The following is a 13,859-nucleotide window of genomic DNA, read 5'->3' on the forward strand; positions in this document are numbered from 1 at the left end:
TTATTAAACGAAGCATGAGAGAGTTCAGAAGCTCTGGGTTGGTCTATTTATGCTTTTCTTCTTGAAAACAATCCTTCCCTCCCATCTCCAGCATCTTGGTCATACATGAAATGTTGAGAAAACTGCTCCTAACTCAGAGCTGTTGTTATAGGAATATACTTACTTGAGTGAAGTCGTAGCTTGATTGGAGCTCTTTGGCACAGATATTTTGTCTGTAGTGGAGTAATTGTTATGCACCATAGTGGTGACGCAGTTTCCCATGGCACCTTTGTTACTCCTCATAAAGTAGAAAGAAAATGTGTCAGCATGCTTCCAGAATAATTTTTCCAATATATTATCAAAATACAACAGACGTCTGGAGCCTTGCCTGCCATTTAATAACTGTCTCATATTCAATAACAGTCAGATTTTTGGAATCGGCTGCATTTTGGATACTGTCCTAGATGCCGTGTCTCTCAAATAATGAAAACCAAAATGGACTTAAAAAGGATGGAAGTTCTCAAACTTCAGCATTCACAACTCTACCAATAATATACTTATAAATAATATTTTACATTCCAGCAGTATTTGCTGTTCAGGATCTGATTGTTTCGTGTGTTCCCAGGTTCAATTTATGGCCACTCATTCATACACTCACAGCCCTAGAAAAACACTCAAATCACTTTCAACTAAACACTTGATTATATATGCTCTTTCTCACATGTATACCCCCGCCCACTCCTCTATACTTACCCCACGTCTTTCTGCCAGGTTCTGGCTGGAGGGATGGAAGTCTAGATCCAAAGACAACTCCAAGAATGGGCAAGTTTAAGACGCTTAAAGTCTTTGCTTGCTTTGTGGATCAACAAGACTGCCAGCTATTGTTCTCTTGTTAATTTACAAATCTAGTAACTGATGGTGAAATTTGGGGAGGGGTTTCTCATGTATTCAGGCCCAACTTCTTTTGTCTAGCTCATGTGACATTTTTCCTTTTGTCTCCTTAACGACTTAGTTCCTCCTTATCTACTTCCCCCAAGGGATCTTTTAAACAAGATTTCTGGCTTTTGTCCAATCTACTTATATGCCTACGTGACTGCTTTCATCTTTATATATAGTAGTTTCAGCCTAGTCTCAAAGTATTATCCATATTCAACTATTAAAGTGTTACTATCAAAGCTATGGGAATTTTTCTGCAATGCCAGCACTTTAGCTGAATATCCAGACATTAAGCCCTACTACTTACAGGACTTCGCAACTAACAACAACTTTCAGGTACTTCTTACCTATTATTGGCAGTGAAATTAGCTGCAAGGGGAACACAGATTTCTTTCTTCCTCGTGCTTCCAGGAGTACTGGATGAGGCAGGAAATATCCTGGGCTGTTCATCCTGACCAGATAACAAAAAATAAGTATACATGGAAGTAACAGTACACAGATCTTTGCTGCATATGTTTTAGCAAAAACTCTTAATTCCCCCTCAAGTAAAAAATTGTTCAATCTCATGGGAGTTTTTACTACAAACCAGTGAAATAAATGTAACAGATTTCAAAGCTTTGGAGATAGATTTTACGATTTTTATCCAATTGAGAGTGCTTCAAAATTAAGAGTTTGGTGCCGAGTGTGGAAATTTCTGGATAGAGTCATGGGCATGCCTAAATCAGAGCAGAATCAAAGGAACTTCAAAAGCAGAGATAGGAATCAAAAACACCCATACCATAGCCCCTATATAGCTTTTGGGGAATTGCTGTGCTGATGACAGCTAAACCAGATAACAAAACAAAGCATAGTAAGATGGTAAAAATGGGAAAAAAACAGTTTTAATTTTTTTCTTGTCAACAGGAAACCTTTCGTAAAAGCCTCTTCATCTGTGGTATAATAAAATCTTTTCTGGATTTTCTAACCCAGGTATGACTCTTCCTGATCCACCAGCACTTAGCTCCATAAACCCTATGAAAAAGTGATGGCAGAAATCTTTTTGTAGAGTGCAGCTTTCTCATTGCTTTTTTTTTTTTTATGGAGAGTAGTATATTTATATTCTTGCCCAGAGGGAAGTGCAAACCTTACTCAACAGCTGCATGTGATAGTCACTTAGGCATATTGCATACATTGCTCATTACTGTGGCATGTGTGATAAGTACGTTATAGGGGTATCTTGCATTTTCCCAACAGTCAAATGGCAATATTTTTGTCCTAAGGGAAATATAATTTTAATACAGCAGATGAGCTAACAATTTGGATTATTATTTTTGCAACAATGGATTTCTGACATAATTAATCTAGACAAATCCTGAATGCATTCACAGAGAAATTATCAGGCATAACAACATAAAGCTAAGTTTTGGGACTGCCTTTGGAAGCTTTTCTAATGAATATGCATGCATTTTAGCCCTTACAAGGATGTTCCAGGTAGTTTTCTTTTCTGGGGAATCTTTGCTTAGACTTGCTAGTTTTCTTCTTCCAGTTGAGCTGCTATTAAACAACGTGAGAAAGTCATCATGGTGATCTGAACTGCTAAAAAAGGAAAATGACAAAGATTAATTTCGAATCCCGCAGAAGTCTACACATAGCATTGCTTTGATCTTTTCTGAAAGATATTTTATTCCTATAAACTACTTCAATGTTTTATATTCAGTCTAAAGAATATATCCCAAAACAAAGACAATCAACCTTCTCAGAGTACTCAAAGGAACAAAAGAGGTTCTCAGACACATTCTAGGCTAGTTTATTATTCAGTAAGAAAGTGTTTAATGCTTACATGATGGCATCATTCATTTGCTGATTAACCTGCGTTGTACTGTTGGATCTTCGTAAATTGTTCATAGCTCTTGAGGTGGCAAGCCCTGCATCTTCCTGAAAGACAGACAATTTATATAACAAAGCAAAGTAGCACCTACACCTTGTATTTTATCAAGACAAAAATTCTCTTAATTCTGCCTCATTTCTACCATTCTAGCCTAGTTAACTACGAATGACAGAACAGCGTTGTCTTCAGTGGAAAGATAAGAATTCATTTAGAGGAACTACACCAGCTCCTTAAAAAAACTAAAACACCCACTACAGAAAGAATTATACCCATACAACTGCATTTAGCCAAATTATATTTAAAGATGCACATTATATTATGGAAAATGCTATCTTGTATTTGATTTTATTTGTACATCAGAAGGAGCACCTTTCAGACTATTAATTTAATTAATAGGTTTGGTGAATTACAGCACATTTCATCGGCTATAAGGAATGGCTAAACTGATATAGGATTTTAAATGGGACAAGGAACAAGGAGGGAAGAAGGGAAAGACAGATTGATTATGCAGATGCAAATTACACAAGGCCTATCAATTTGTAACAATTGTAAAGTGTTAAACTTCCATTGTTTGTTGCAGCCTTCAGAGCAATTTCTTGCACAATTATACTGGCAAAGTTTCTTTATTCCCCAAATGGTTACTCTGGTATTTGTAATGGAGTGTCCTAGAATGCTGAAAAGCTCTTAATATTACTTTGCCCTTCTTCGAAGTCCCAATGTCATACTAGTTGTACTGTTTCCCATTCCCTTGCGAATCTGTTTTGCGGCTGGTAGTTGTTTATATGCAAGCAGTTGGGGCACAGACTCTCTACCCATGGCCCCCTTCTAGGTTTCATTTACCACTGTGATCCTTTTCATTGTCCCTGCTAGCTATAAAAAAGGTAAACTTTTCAAATGTTTATTAATCTAAACTGTATCGTGTAGAGACTGTTTGCTCCTAGAAATATTTTATTATTCCTTTTTTGGGGGGTGGGGGGGGTGGGGGGGAGAATGACCTTCTGATCCATGTTGAGAATGATTGTTAGTGTAAAGATTGTATGTTTGGTAGTTTGTTCTAAATGGAAGGCAGAAGCATGTAGGCATTGATAATGGTCTATAGGCTTTCAGTATAAAGTGGTTTTCATGTGCTCATTATGTACTTTGACCATTACATTCAGAAATTGTTACTGCAGATAGGCTGAGACTGATGGTGGGGAAAAAATTGTTGAAATCATAATGGAATTTGATTATTCTTTTCCAAGGCCTAGTTAATGAAAACATAACCAATGAATCCCAAGGAAAGTAGAAGTTAAAGGAGGTAGAAGTTGAGAAAGTATTATTCTCGATCAGCCAAAAAGATGTTGGCATATAGTGGAGCTATGTGTGTGAGTATGAATGGGTGTGAAAGCAAAGTATGCTATGTTGGCATGACTTGAAGTCCCTGTTGGTATATAGTGCCTCAAGCCTCCATGGTAGCTAAAAATATGTCAAGGAAATTACCCATGGAAATCAATCTTTTTAGGACATTGCAGTGTCTCTTATGTAAGCTGGGAGGTTGCTGGCATAAAATTGAAGTCCATGTAACCTGATATTCCAGCATGTAATGGTACAATGCTTGACAAACAGCCCAGAGTTGTGTATCAAAGTAAAGAGAAAATACTTGGTCTGAGCTCCTGGGGTGCCCCTACATAAATATGGTCTTGTGTGTCCTCAGTAACTTCTTTCATCAGATCGCATAATTTTGTCTAATATACTGTCATTTGGATATGAAGATAAAAGTTAGTCCAGGGTGGCATTGGATAGCCTTCTCTCACTTTTCTTGAAATGATCCAGTTTACTCATAATGGCAAATGACACTTATCAGCTTGCTAATGTTGTTGTTCTTGAGATCTTGGATGGCATCTTGTTCTGCCCTACTAGCAATGCTGTTTTATCCATTTTTACTGATAAGTAGAAAAAGTAAACATGTGCTGATAAGCTTATGGGCAAGAACATTCAATATAATGATCTGATTCAGGGTTACATCTACCTGGGGGTGTTCATGTAGTGTTATTTTTAAGCATCTGGAATTTGGTATAATCTACGGTATTGTGTAGATTGAATTAATGACTAAATGTATTGTTTTGTCTTGAAAGTAAGTAATCATGTTTTAAGCAGCAAAAACAATGTTTTTAAAGTTCCCAGAGTTGTATATTTTGGGTAGATTTAGTGAAGAAAAAGCCTTGCCTCAGAACAGGCTCATCAGCTTGGTCAAGTGGCTGGCAATATAGATTCACAATATTGGCCAAGGCTGGGGAAGAAGGGATTATTTATGTAGGATTAATTAGATTGTTCTTGTAGTCAATGGTATTCTTGGTAACCATCTCCAGGTCAACAATTTAAATGTCTTTTTTTTCACTTTTTTCAGTATCTGTATTTCATGTCAACTTTGTTTTAATATCTTCTATCTTTGCAAACATTTATATCATTCTGTAATCCTACTGGAACACTTTCAGTATTGTCTTTGTTTAACCCAATTTGCCTCTATTAGACTCCTATAATTATTCAATATTCCCACGCTAGCTATAGATTTTCTCATATTTTCTTTGTTCTTTTTTAAAAACTATATTTTGTCTTATTTTCCTCCATTTGTCAATTTCCTTGGGTTGGTTGGTTTTTGCTTGTCTCTGGAAATCTATGTTCAGCTGTCATGCTTTCTTCTTGCTATACAATCCTTTCATTCTCTTTCATTCTTTCTTTGACTATCATAACAGCTTGTTCTGAAAATTTCCATTTTTAAATTTTGGAAAATTTCCTCACTGATGGTCATGAGGTGTGCACTATAGTTTCTTCTCTCACATGAATGGCAAATGTTTTAATATAGTAAAAAAAAAAGATAGAATGTCACATATCCCTATAAACTCTGCATAATCCCTATCTATCTATTGTGAGCAGAGAAACAGACTGCATTATAACACTGATGGCTCAAACACATTTATTTCTTCTTGCATGAGTTTCCTGTGTGTTAGTATCTCACAATTCCAATAAATGACTTTAATAACTTATAGCTAGGTCTGCTCTACCCCCAACCCAATTTACAGGTCTAATTGATTGAATTTGTTAGTACATTGTTGTAATCCAAAATAATACATAACTGGCTATAAGGCATACAATACATGAATGAAACATTTTCTAAAGAGGGATGATTATTATAAAGAGATACTGCAATTTTGTAGCCTTACTCAAGTTAAAATTCTCTTGTGATCTCTCATGATTCTGTAGTTTTCTACCAGGCTGATGTTTTCAAAGTGAGTTACAGGCTTCTCTCTATGGGAGAGAAGTGGGGTGAGAGAAGGATCTTAAATGCACTCTACTATCTGCTTCTGCTTCAGCACTGAAATTCAGGTGGTTTTTTTTTCACATTAGAAATATTAATTTTGCATTTTCTTTTCATTTCATTGCCAATTTTCTGTCAATAGTGCTTTGCCTCTTGAGGGAGGAGGGGAGGACGGGATAACATAAAGATTGATAAATGATTATTAAGCTGTTAAGTTTCTGCCCTTGAAAATGTTTGAAAATTAGACTGTTCAGGATTTGGGGCTTTGCCAGCCTCTGAAGGATTGTTCATTTCAAGGAAGATCTGAGGAAAGCACCATTTTCAAAGTGTTTTGTGAGACATGGCCTTCTTGCATATTAACAGAAAAGAGCTACTTCACTTTCTTCTGCTTCACAGATCTCCTTCAGCATTCTGTAGAATTTGCAAAAAACAGGAACTTCCCAATGTGCAAAACCCCTGCAGGGAAGCATCTTCTGGTTTTGATTGGTGCTGGGGAAAACTAAGCAAAGATTGGAAGGCAATGCTTTCTCCACATTCTCCAGAATTTCTAAAAGAGATGCTGAAGCTTCTTTTGCCTTTTGTGAGGTAAGAGGGGTAAGAGAGACTAGGGATGTTTCTAGACAATGTGAAGTATTTTGTCAAGGCAACTATTGTTCTTTTTGTTGGCTGTAGATCCTGTCTTTCATTTGGTAGCTCCAAACATTATGCAAAGCAAAGTAGTCCCAAAGGTGCTTTTTCAGGAGATAACTGGACTTCCTTCTTTTTTCTTTTGAAGATGTTTCGCTTCTCATCCGAGAAACTTCTTCAGCTCTGACAGGATAGTGGGGAATGGAAGGATTTATATTCCTTGCAGACAGCTGGTAATCTGCATCCTTTTAGAGGGTCGTTGAAGCACTTGGAGGTTTATCTGTGTCCTCAGGGTCACATGAGTAGTGCTCCTGGTTCCTGTAGACTGCAATTTTTTTCTCTGGAAATCCATTCCTACTCCCACACCATTCAAAGGGTGTTCATCCCAAATTGTACAGTTAAATAAAAGTCTGTAGAGATTCTCAGACATCCAGGTCATGGTTGTCCCAAAGGTGCTTTTTGGGACAACCAAGGCAAAATACATAGTGCTTTCTTCTTTTTCGCTGCAAAACACTACTAGTGAGACAGGTGGGGCTGGGACAATGAATCGCCCAAAGTTACATAAAGTTACAGCTTCTGAGGTTGAAAGTGAAGAGAATCTGACAACCTCTTATCTGCTATACCACTACTCCCCTCTCTCCCTCCCCCTCTCTCTCTCCAAAAGAATCACAGAGTGCAAAGCTCTTCATCCACATAAATTGAAGACACATTATTACTTTGGACATCAACAGAAGTTAAAGATTACATTTAAACCAAATCCATTCCCTAGGAATGAAATGAATATAAACCATTATTAGAATAATGCTTGTTACAACATCAATACTCACCAGGATATTCGTCTTAGGTTTGTTTTCTGTAATGACAGAAATGGATCGAGCAATGTGTTTGCCTGGGGAGGCACTGCTAGGACGCTGAAGCACTTGCATAGGCAGCCCTGTAAGAATGAGGTCCATACCATTGACACCATTTCCCTGAAAGGAAGAACTGCTGCCACGGGCACTCTTCATTTTGTATTAGAGAAGCTCTGTAAATAGAGGAAAAATGATGAGTAAATTGATCCATATGTCTTGCTTATTCCATGCGCTTATTATTCCACTATTCCATTATGCCTTGGAATTACTAAAATCTCTTGCCACTGGTCATACTGGCTGAATCTAATGGGAGTTAGTAAAAAAAAAAAAGTGCAGGATGGCAACATCAAATTCTCTCCCTTTGAATTACAGACCATTTGCTAAGCCCTTACGGGGAGACCAATTCCAATACCTAAAGGTCAAACTCAATAAAGCATGGGCACTTTGCATTGGTTGCTGGAGGCAATTCATCCTTGATTTGTTGCAATACAGCATCAGAAAGTATGATTGGCAAAATGTTTTGTTTTCCTAATTTACAAGGGAAATAGGCATGGATTTTGTATTATTATTTTTTTCAGACAAAAAATTCCATCAGTGTAATTTTGAGTGGACAAAGATGAAAAAAGAAGGTAATTACCAGAAACAGATTTATTTTAGTAAAACTTGCAAAATGGAACCTGAATGTTGGAATGTAGAGTCACCCAGTTTTGTCCTGAAGTTCACTCATCCAATGTTAAACAAAACATCTTGTTCAAAGAAACTAAACTTTTCTTGTATCAGAATGCTTAAGATTACATATGAGACAAGTACAGTACAACCTCAGCAGCTATTCCTTCTGCCTGACAGTTCCAATTAATCTATACAATTAAAGGGCACTGACCACCTTTATGCAAAAACTGCTTTTCAAAAGATATATAGTATCATGCATGTTTTTGTACTGAACACTAGCTCTCATGCATTAAACCCAAACTGTTGTTTATTTATTACAAGCAATCTGTTCAGACTTTAGAGAGAAGCTATTTATCCCATTTGAGAGCTTAAAAAAGAAATATCAGGAGAAAAAATATTTCACATGTAATTTTAGCTCTGCCACCCCCCCTCATTCTTGCCCACCATGTCTTTCTTCAAAATTATTCCCTATGGGAATGATGATCTCAATGGAAAAAAGATTACAGTTATAATATTAAGTGGTTTTGGTTTTTTAAAGTTCAGCTATTCTGGGGGCATGTTTTACATTTTTTGAAAGATATCATACTTCTAATTCTATTTAGAAATTAAGCTTTTTTCTTTAAAAAAAACTGTCCATCCATAGTAACTGCCCTATACTTTCAATTATATAAAAGTGTACTCTAAGGAAACTTCAGGTGTTCACTGCAATGTTAGTGATTGTATTATTGACAATGAAATCCTACCATTATGTTTTAAAGATAGTATTAAAATTACAAATAAGCAAATTACAAATATTCTCTTGCATTTGATATTTGAGGTTCTTTTTACACATTTTATGAGAAAAAGAACATAGAATGAATTTGACATACTATCATTTATCCTATGTAAAGTGTGTAAAAAGTACCTCAAATATTAAATGCAACGAAGAATATATTTCACCTACATAGATTACACTGTTAGAACTGTTTCTTCTTTTAACATATTTGCCACCAGAATATTATTGCCTTTAAACTTTTGAGATGTGTTTCCAAACAAGACAATCTCTTATTTGAAGTTATCAGGTCACATGAGAAACATTCATTGAAATCTGGCTTTGAGACATCCTTGATATTCCACAAATACATATATACATATTCAGCCACCATACATAGGTGAATTCTCTGCAATCTACAGAGACAATTATTATTATGGTGGTTGGTTCTATGACCCCAATCACATCAAATGTGAAAACCACATATCAGTAAGTATTATCAATTTACTAGATCTCAGCTACAAAAATTATTTGCTGCCATATGATGGCCATCTGGATTTTTGCAACCTACAGATTTTTGAACAAGTGCATATACTTATGACCAAATTTATGCACCTGACAATGCATACAGGAGCAAGAGTAATGTCTCTTTTTCTCACTCTCAGTTATGTGTTCACTTAGCGATCATATCGCTTCCAACTTGGTTGCTAAATGAGGAAACAGCTACATTTAATGTGGCAAAGCATCGAAAGGATGTACTATATGTATTTTAATTTGGCAGAATGGTTTGCACATCTTGGACAGAAAAATAAAAGCATAGGATTCTTAAAATATTAGCATGCATTTTCCCCCAAGCCTGCCAATATACATATTTAACATACAAATTACTGTAACCATTCATACAAGTGATTTAAAAAAAAAAAGAGTGGAAGCCAATGCTGTACCAAACACAGATTCCTGAGTATTCTAGTCATAAGGACTATCACCTGGCATTAATTTCCAGCTCTTTTGCTGAAAAGCATTAATAGCATTTTAAAAACAAAAATTATCACTGTCCACTTTACCATATGCATGGTGTACTGTATGATTAGGAAAGTTCGGCACAAATAAATTTAGCCATCTTTCAAATGTTGGGTCAGGAGGCAAAAGGCATCTCTTTAATATATATGGTCTTTGGGGACACCAACAAAAAAGAAGCTTGAAGCAACGCTTTTAAACTTTCCGAATTTCTCAAAATGCTTAAAGGAGGCCAGGGAGAACAGATGGGGAAAGCAAGGCAGGACCACCACCCCCTTCCCTCTTCTAAGACGACTTTTTTTTTGTTTAATCCTGGGGAGAGAGCAAAGAAACCCCCCCTCCCCCGCATCTTGGGTCCCCTTTAAAAGAACGAGCCCGTCCAAGGAAAGCTCTGCAAAAAGCTTCGCCGGAACAAGGAGACGACGCTGCAGTAGCCGGGGGAGAAAAGTGGGAACCTACTCCCACAAATGGGGGGACCGGGTTGGCTTCCCCTCCATATCCCAGATAGAGGGAATTAGGAAGCGAGGGAGAACCTTTTATGCCCTTCACCTTATACACATACACACATACCCCACCTCTTCACTTACCTGAGACAGACACGCGTGGTTCCTCTTACCCCCGCCCCGGACGCTTGCGGGAGGTTCAGGGGATGGAGGGGCAGCTTTATCTTTCTTCTCGGGCTTTGCCGTGGAAGTGGGGAGCCCACGTCCACAAGAGACAGCTCCCCTCCTTCCCCAGCAAGGAGGCTTAGCGCCTAAGGGGAAGGGGGGGTCCTTCCTCTCCTCCACCTCGCCCGCCCCACAAAAACCGAAACGGGGAGGTTGAAAAGGGGGGGCTTCCCGTCGCTGCTGCCAACACCGCAGCTCCTTCCTAGCCACAACAAAAGTGAGGAGGGGGGAAGCGCCGCTAGCAACCATCCGCACGCGCACTTGACTCCGGGCGAGCTTCCCGCCCCTCCTCGGTGCTCTTATTGGCCGCCTTTGGGAGACGCGGCCTCCTCATCGGCTAATCTCCGTGTCCTTCAGTTGCCAGAGCTAGGTTGACAGAGCAAGGGGAGAGGGGGGGGTGGGGTGGGGGCAGCGGTGCGAGGCGAAAGCGCGTGCCGAGGAGGAGCCTCCCCCCTAAAGACCCGCCTCTTCTCCCGCCCGGAACCCTCTTTTCTGGACCGCTTTTAGCTTGCAAAAAAAAATCTCAGGGACCGGGCGAGCGTTTGTTTCGGAGCCCCGGTTATGGGGTGGCCTGCACGAAGGAGTGGGTCCTCCGCGGTGGTCTTGCATCTCCGCCTCGTCTCCGCCCCGCCCCCCTTCCTTACTTTAACCGTCGGGGAGAAATATTAGTGCAAACGCACTTCAAAGAAAAACTGCCTCCCCCCCCCCAATGTACTGTAGTGAGGGGGGATGGGGCGAGATAAAAACACCCTGCAGGCATGCTGGCGCCTCTTCCCCATCTCCAATTGTCTCCTAGTATTTGAGCGTTGCACCGAAACTACGTGGCTCGGTCGTTTAATGCTGTAGTCGGAATCGAGTAACTAAACCGGCTTTGCTACCCATTGCTTCACCCGGTTGTTTTATTTCGCAATGGGCTTAATCGTAATTGCAAACAAAGTGTTGAAGGGCAAGGAAGGAATAAACCAGTTATTATTCGAAGGCATTCGCGAGAGCTGCGAATTGTTCCACAGAAACCGGTGTAAGGTAAACATAATCGCCAAACATAAATATGATCCAAACTATTCTTTCCAATTCTAATAGACAAAAGACAACGCTCGTTGCTTTATCTGGTCTGCAATCTGCTGTTCCGCTAGGCTGACTTCAACCATTTCCTCTAGGGATTTATGTGTTACCCAGTCAGCGTTGTGACAGTATCGAGGCTATTCTTTATTTATTTTATTTATTTATTTTTGTCAATTGCTTACAAGATAATAAGTATAAGTAACAACATAGTTATGAATACATGGATACATATAAGAAAAATAAAAAAATATATAAAAGAAACAATAGGACAGGGACAGTAGGCACGTTGGTGCGCTTATGCACCCCTACAGACCTCTTAGGAAAGGGGTGAGGTCAATAGTAGACAGTCTAAGGTTAAAGTTTTTGGGTTTGGGGAAGAAACCACAGAGTCAGGTAGAGTATTCCAGACATTGACCACTCTATTGCTGAAGTCGTATTTCCTGCAATCAAGATTGGTGCGACTAACCGTGACTTTGTATCTATTGTGTGCTCTTGTATTGTTATGGTTGAAGCTGAAGTATGCATTGATTGGTAGGACATTGCAATGTATGATTTTATATACTATACTTAGATCCGACCGAAGGCGGCGTAGTTCTAGATTTTCTAGCTCTAGAATTTCGAGTCTGGTGGCATAAGGTATTCTGCAATCAGTAGAGGAGTGGAGAACTCTTCTTGTGAAATATTTCTGGACTTTCTCAACTGTGCTAATATCAGATACGTAATGTGGGTTCCAGACTGATGAGCTGTATTTGAGTATTGATCTAGCAAATGTTTTGTGTGCTCTAGTTATTGGTGTAATATTACCAGAGAAAAAGCTACGTAAGATTAGGTTAACAACTCTTAACGCCTTTTTGGCTATGTAGTTACAGTGGGCTCTAGCACTTAGATCATTAGAGATGAGTACTCCAAGATCCTTGACAGAGTTTGGATCATCAACAAGGTCTTGACTATTCAGCTTGTATTTTATTTTCTGATTATTATTTTTTGCCAATATGTGGGACAGAGCATTTATTTGTTGAGATTTGAAGTTGCCATTTGTTTGACCATTCTGATACATAGTCAAGGTCTTTTTGAAGGGTAGCAGTATTGTCTGTGGTGTTGAATAGCTTTACATCATCAGCGAAGAGAACACAGTTGCTCTTGATATGATCACAGAGGTCATTTATGTAGAGTATGAAAAGAGTATATTCTAGAACACTGCCTTGGGGGACACCACTGTTGACAGGTACAGAATTTGATAGGACGCTCCCAATTTTGACCATTTGTTGTCTGTTTGACAGGAATACTTCTCTCCAGTTATGCAAGTGTCCAGAGATACCGTAAGATTTTAGTTTTAGTAGTAGTTTGTCGTGTACCACTGAATCAAAGGCTTTACAGAAGTCTTATGTAGATTGCGTTATTGCTTTGCCCTGATCGAGTTGTGTAGTCCATATGTTTTTGCAGTGTAAGAGTTGCAGATTACAGGATAGTTTTTTTCTGAAACTAAATTGTTTATTAGAGAGTAGGTTGTTTGTTTCTAAGTGGAGAATGATGGATTGGTTAATAGTTGATTCCATGACTTTACAGGTGACGCAGCATGAAGAGATTAGTCTGTAATTTTCAACTAGGCTGGGGTCTCCCTTTTTGAAGATGGGGATGACCGTGGCTTGTGACCATAGTTTTGGCAAGGAGCTGGTCCTGAAAGATTATGTTTAGAGGTTCGGCTGTGGCAGTGGGTAGCTTTTTAAAGAAGTAGGCACATATTTTGTCCAGTCCAATAGATAGAGATGGTTTTGATTGCGTAGTGCTTTTTCAACATATTCTTCTGTAAAATCAATATGTATTAGATCATTTTAGTTGTCTGTGCTTCGACTAGGAAATACTGGGCACGATCCATTGCTGTTTACAAATACTGAGCCAAAGAATGTGTTAAAGAGGTTGGCTTTAATAGTGTCATCGTTGCAGTCTTTACCATTAGCTCCTTTCAGGGGTGGGATGGACCTTGAGTCTTTTAGTTTGTTGTTTATGAAATTGTAGAAAGCACGGGTGGAATTGGTGCATAGAAGGTTTTCTTCTTGTTTAATGTGATAATTGGTGCATTCAGTTTTTATCTGGTGGCATAAATTTTTGTATTGGCTTTTGAAGTTGGCAACGTGAC

At 38.7% G+C, this 13,859-nt stretch overlaps 1 protein-coding gene across 5 annotated transcripts in view; it reads right to left on the reverse strand.

Annotated features, from left to right (window-relative positions):
- CEP131 (centrosomal protein 131) overlaps positions 1-10,942 on the reverse strand; it is a 37,243-nt gene extending 26,301 nt beyond the window's left edge. For 3 of the 5 annotated variants that reach the window (XM_087955991.1, XM_026675747.2, XM_087955988.1), the window contains exons 1-6: positions 10,580-10,942; positions 7,532-7,728; positions 2,735-2,829; positions 2,373-2,490; positions 1,263-1,366; positions 164-277 (exon numbers count right to left, since the gene is read on the reverse strand). In XM_087955991.1, the coding sequence (XP_087812117.1) occupies positions 164-277; positions 1,263-1,366; positions 2,373-2,490; positions 2,735-2,829; positions 7,532-7,711 (611 nt within the window). In that variant the 5' untranslated portion in view covers positions 7,712-7,728; positions 10,580-10,942. The remainder of the gene's footprint in view (positions 1-163; positions 278-1,262; positions 1,367-2,372; positions 2,491-2,734; positions 2,830-7,531; positions 7,729-10,579) is intronic. The other 2 variants (XM_026675748.2, XM_087955990.1) reach the window with 2 other exon arrangements.
- Between the last annotated feature and the right edge of the window lie 2,917 nt (positions 10,943-13,859).

Source organism: Notechis scutatus, chromosome 2 (genome assembly GCF_049901735.1).
Source record: "Notechis scutatus isolate UNSWTSFEM ecotype Mainland chromosome 2, rNotScu1.2, whole genome shotgun sequence".
Classification (NCBI taxonomy): domain Eukaryota; kingdom Metazoa; phylum Chordata; class Lepidosauria; order Squamata; family Elapidae; genus Notechis; species Notechis scutatus.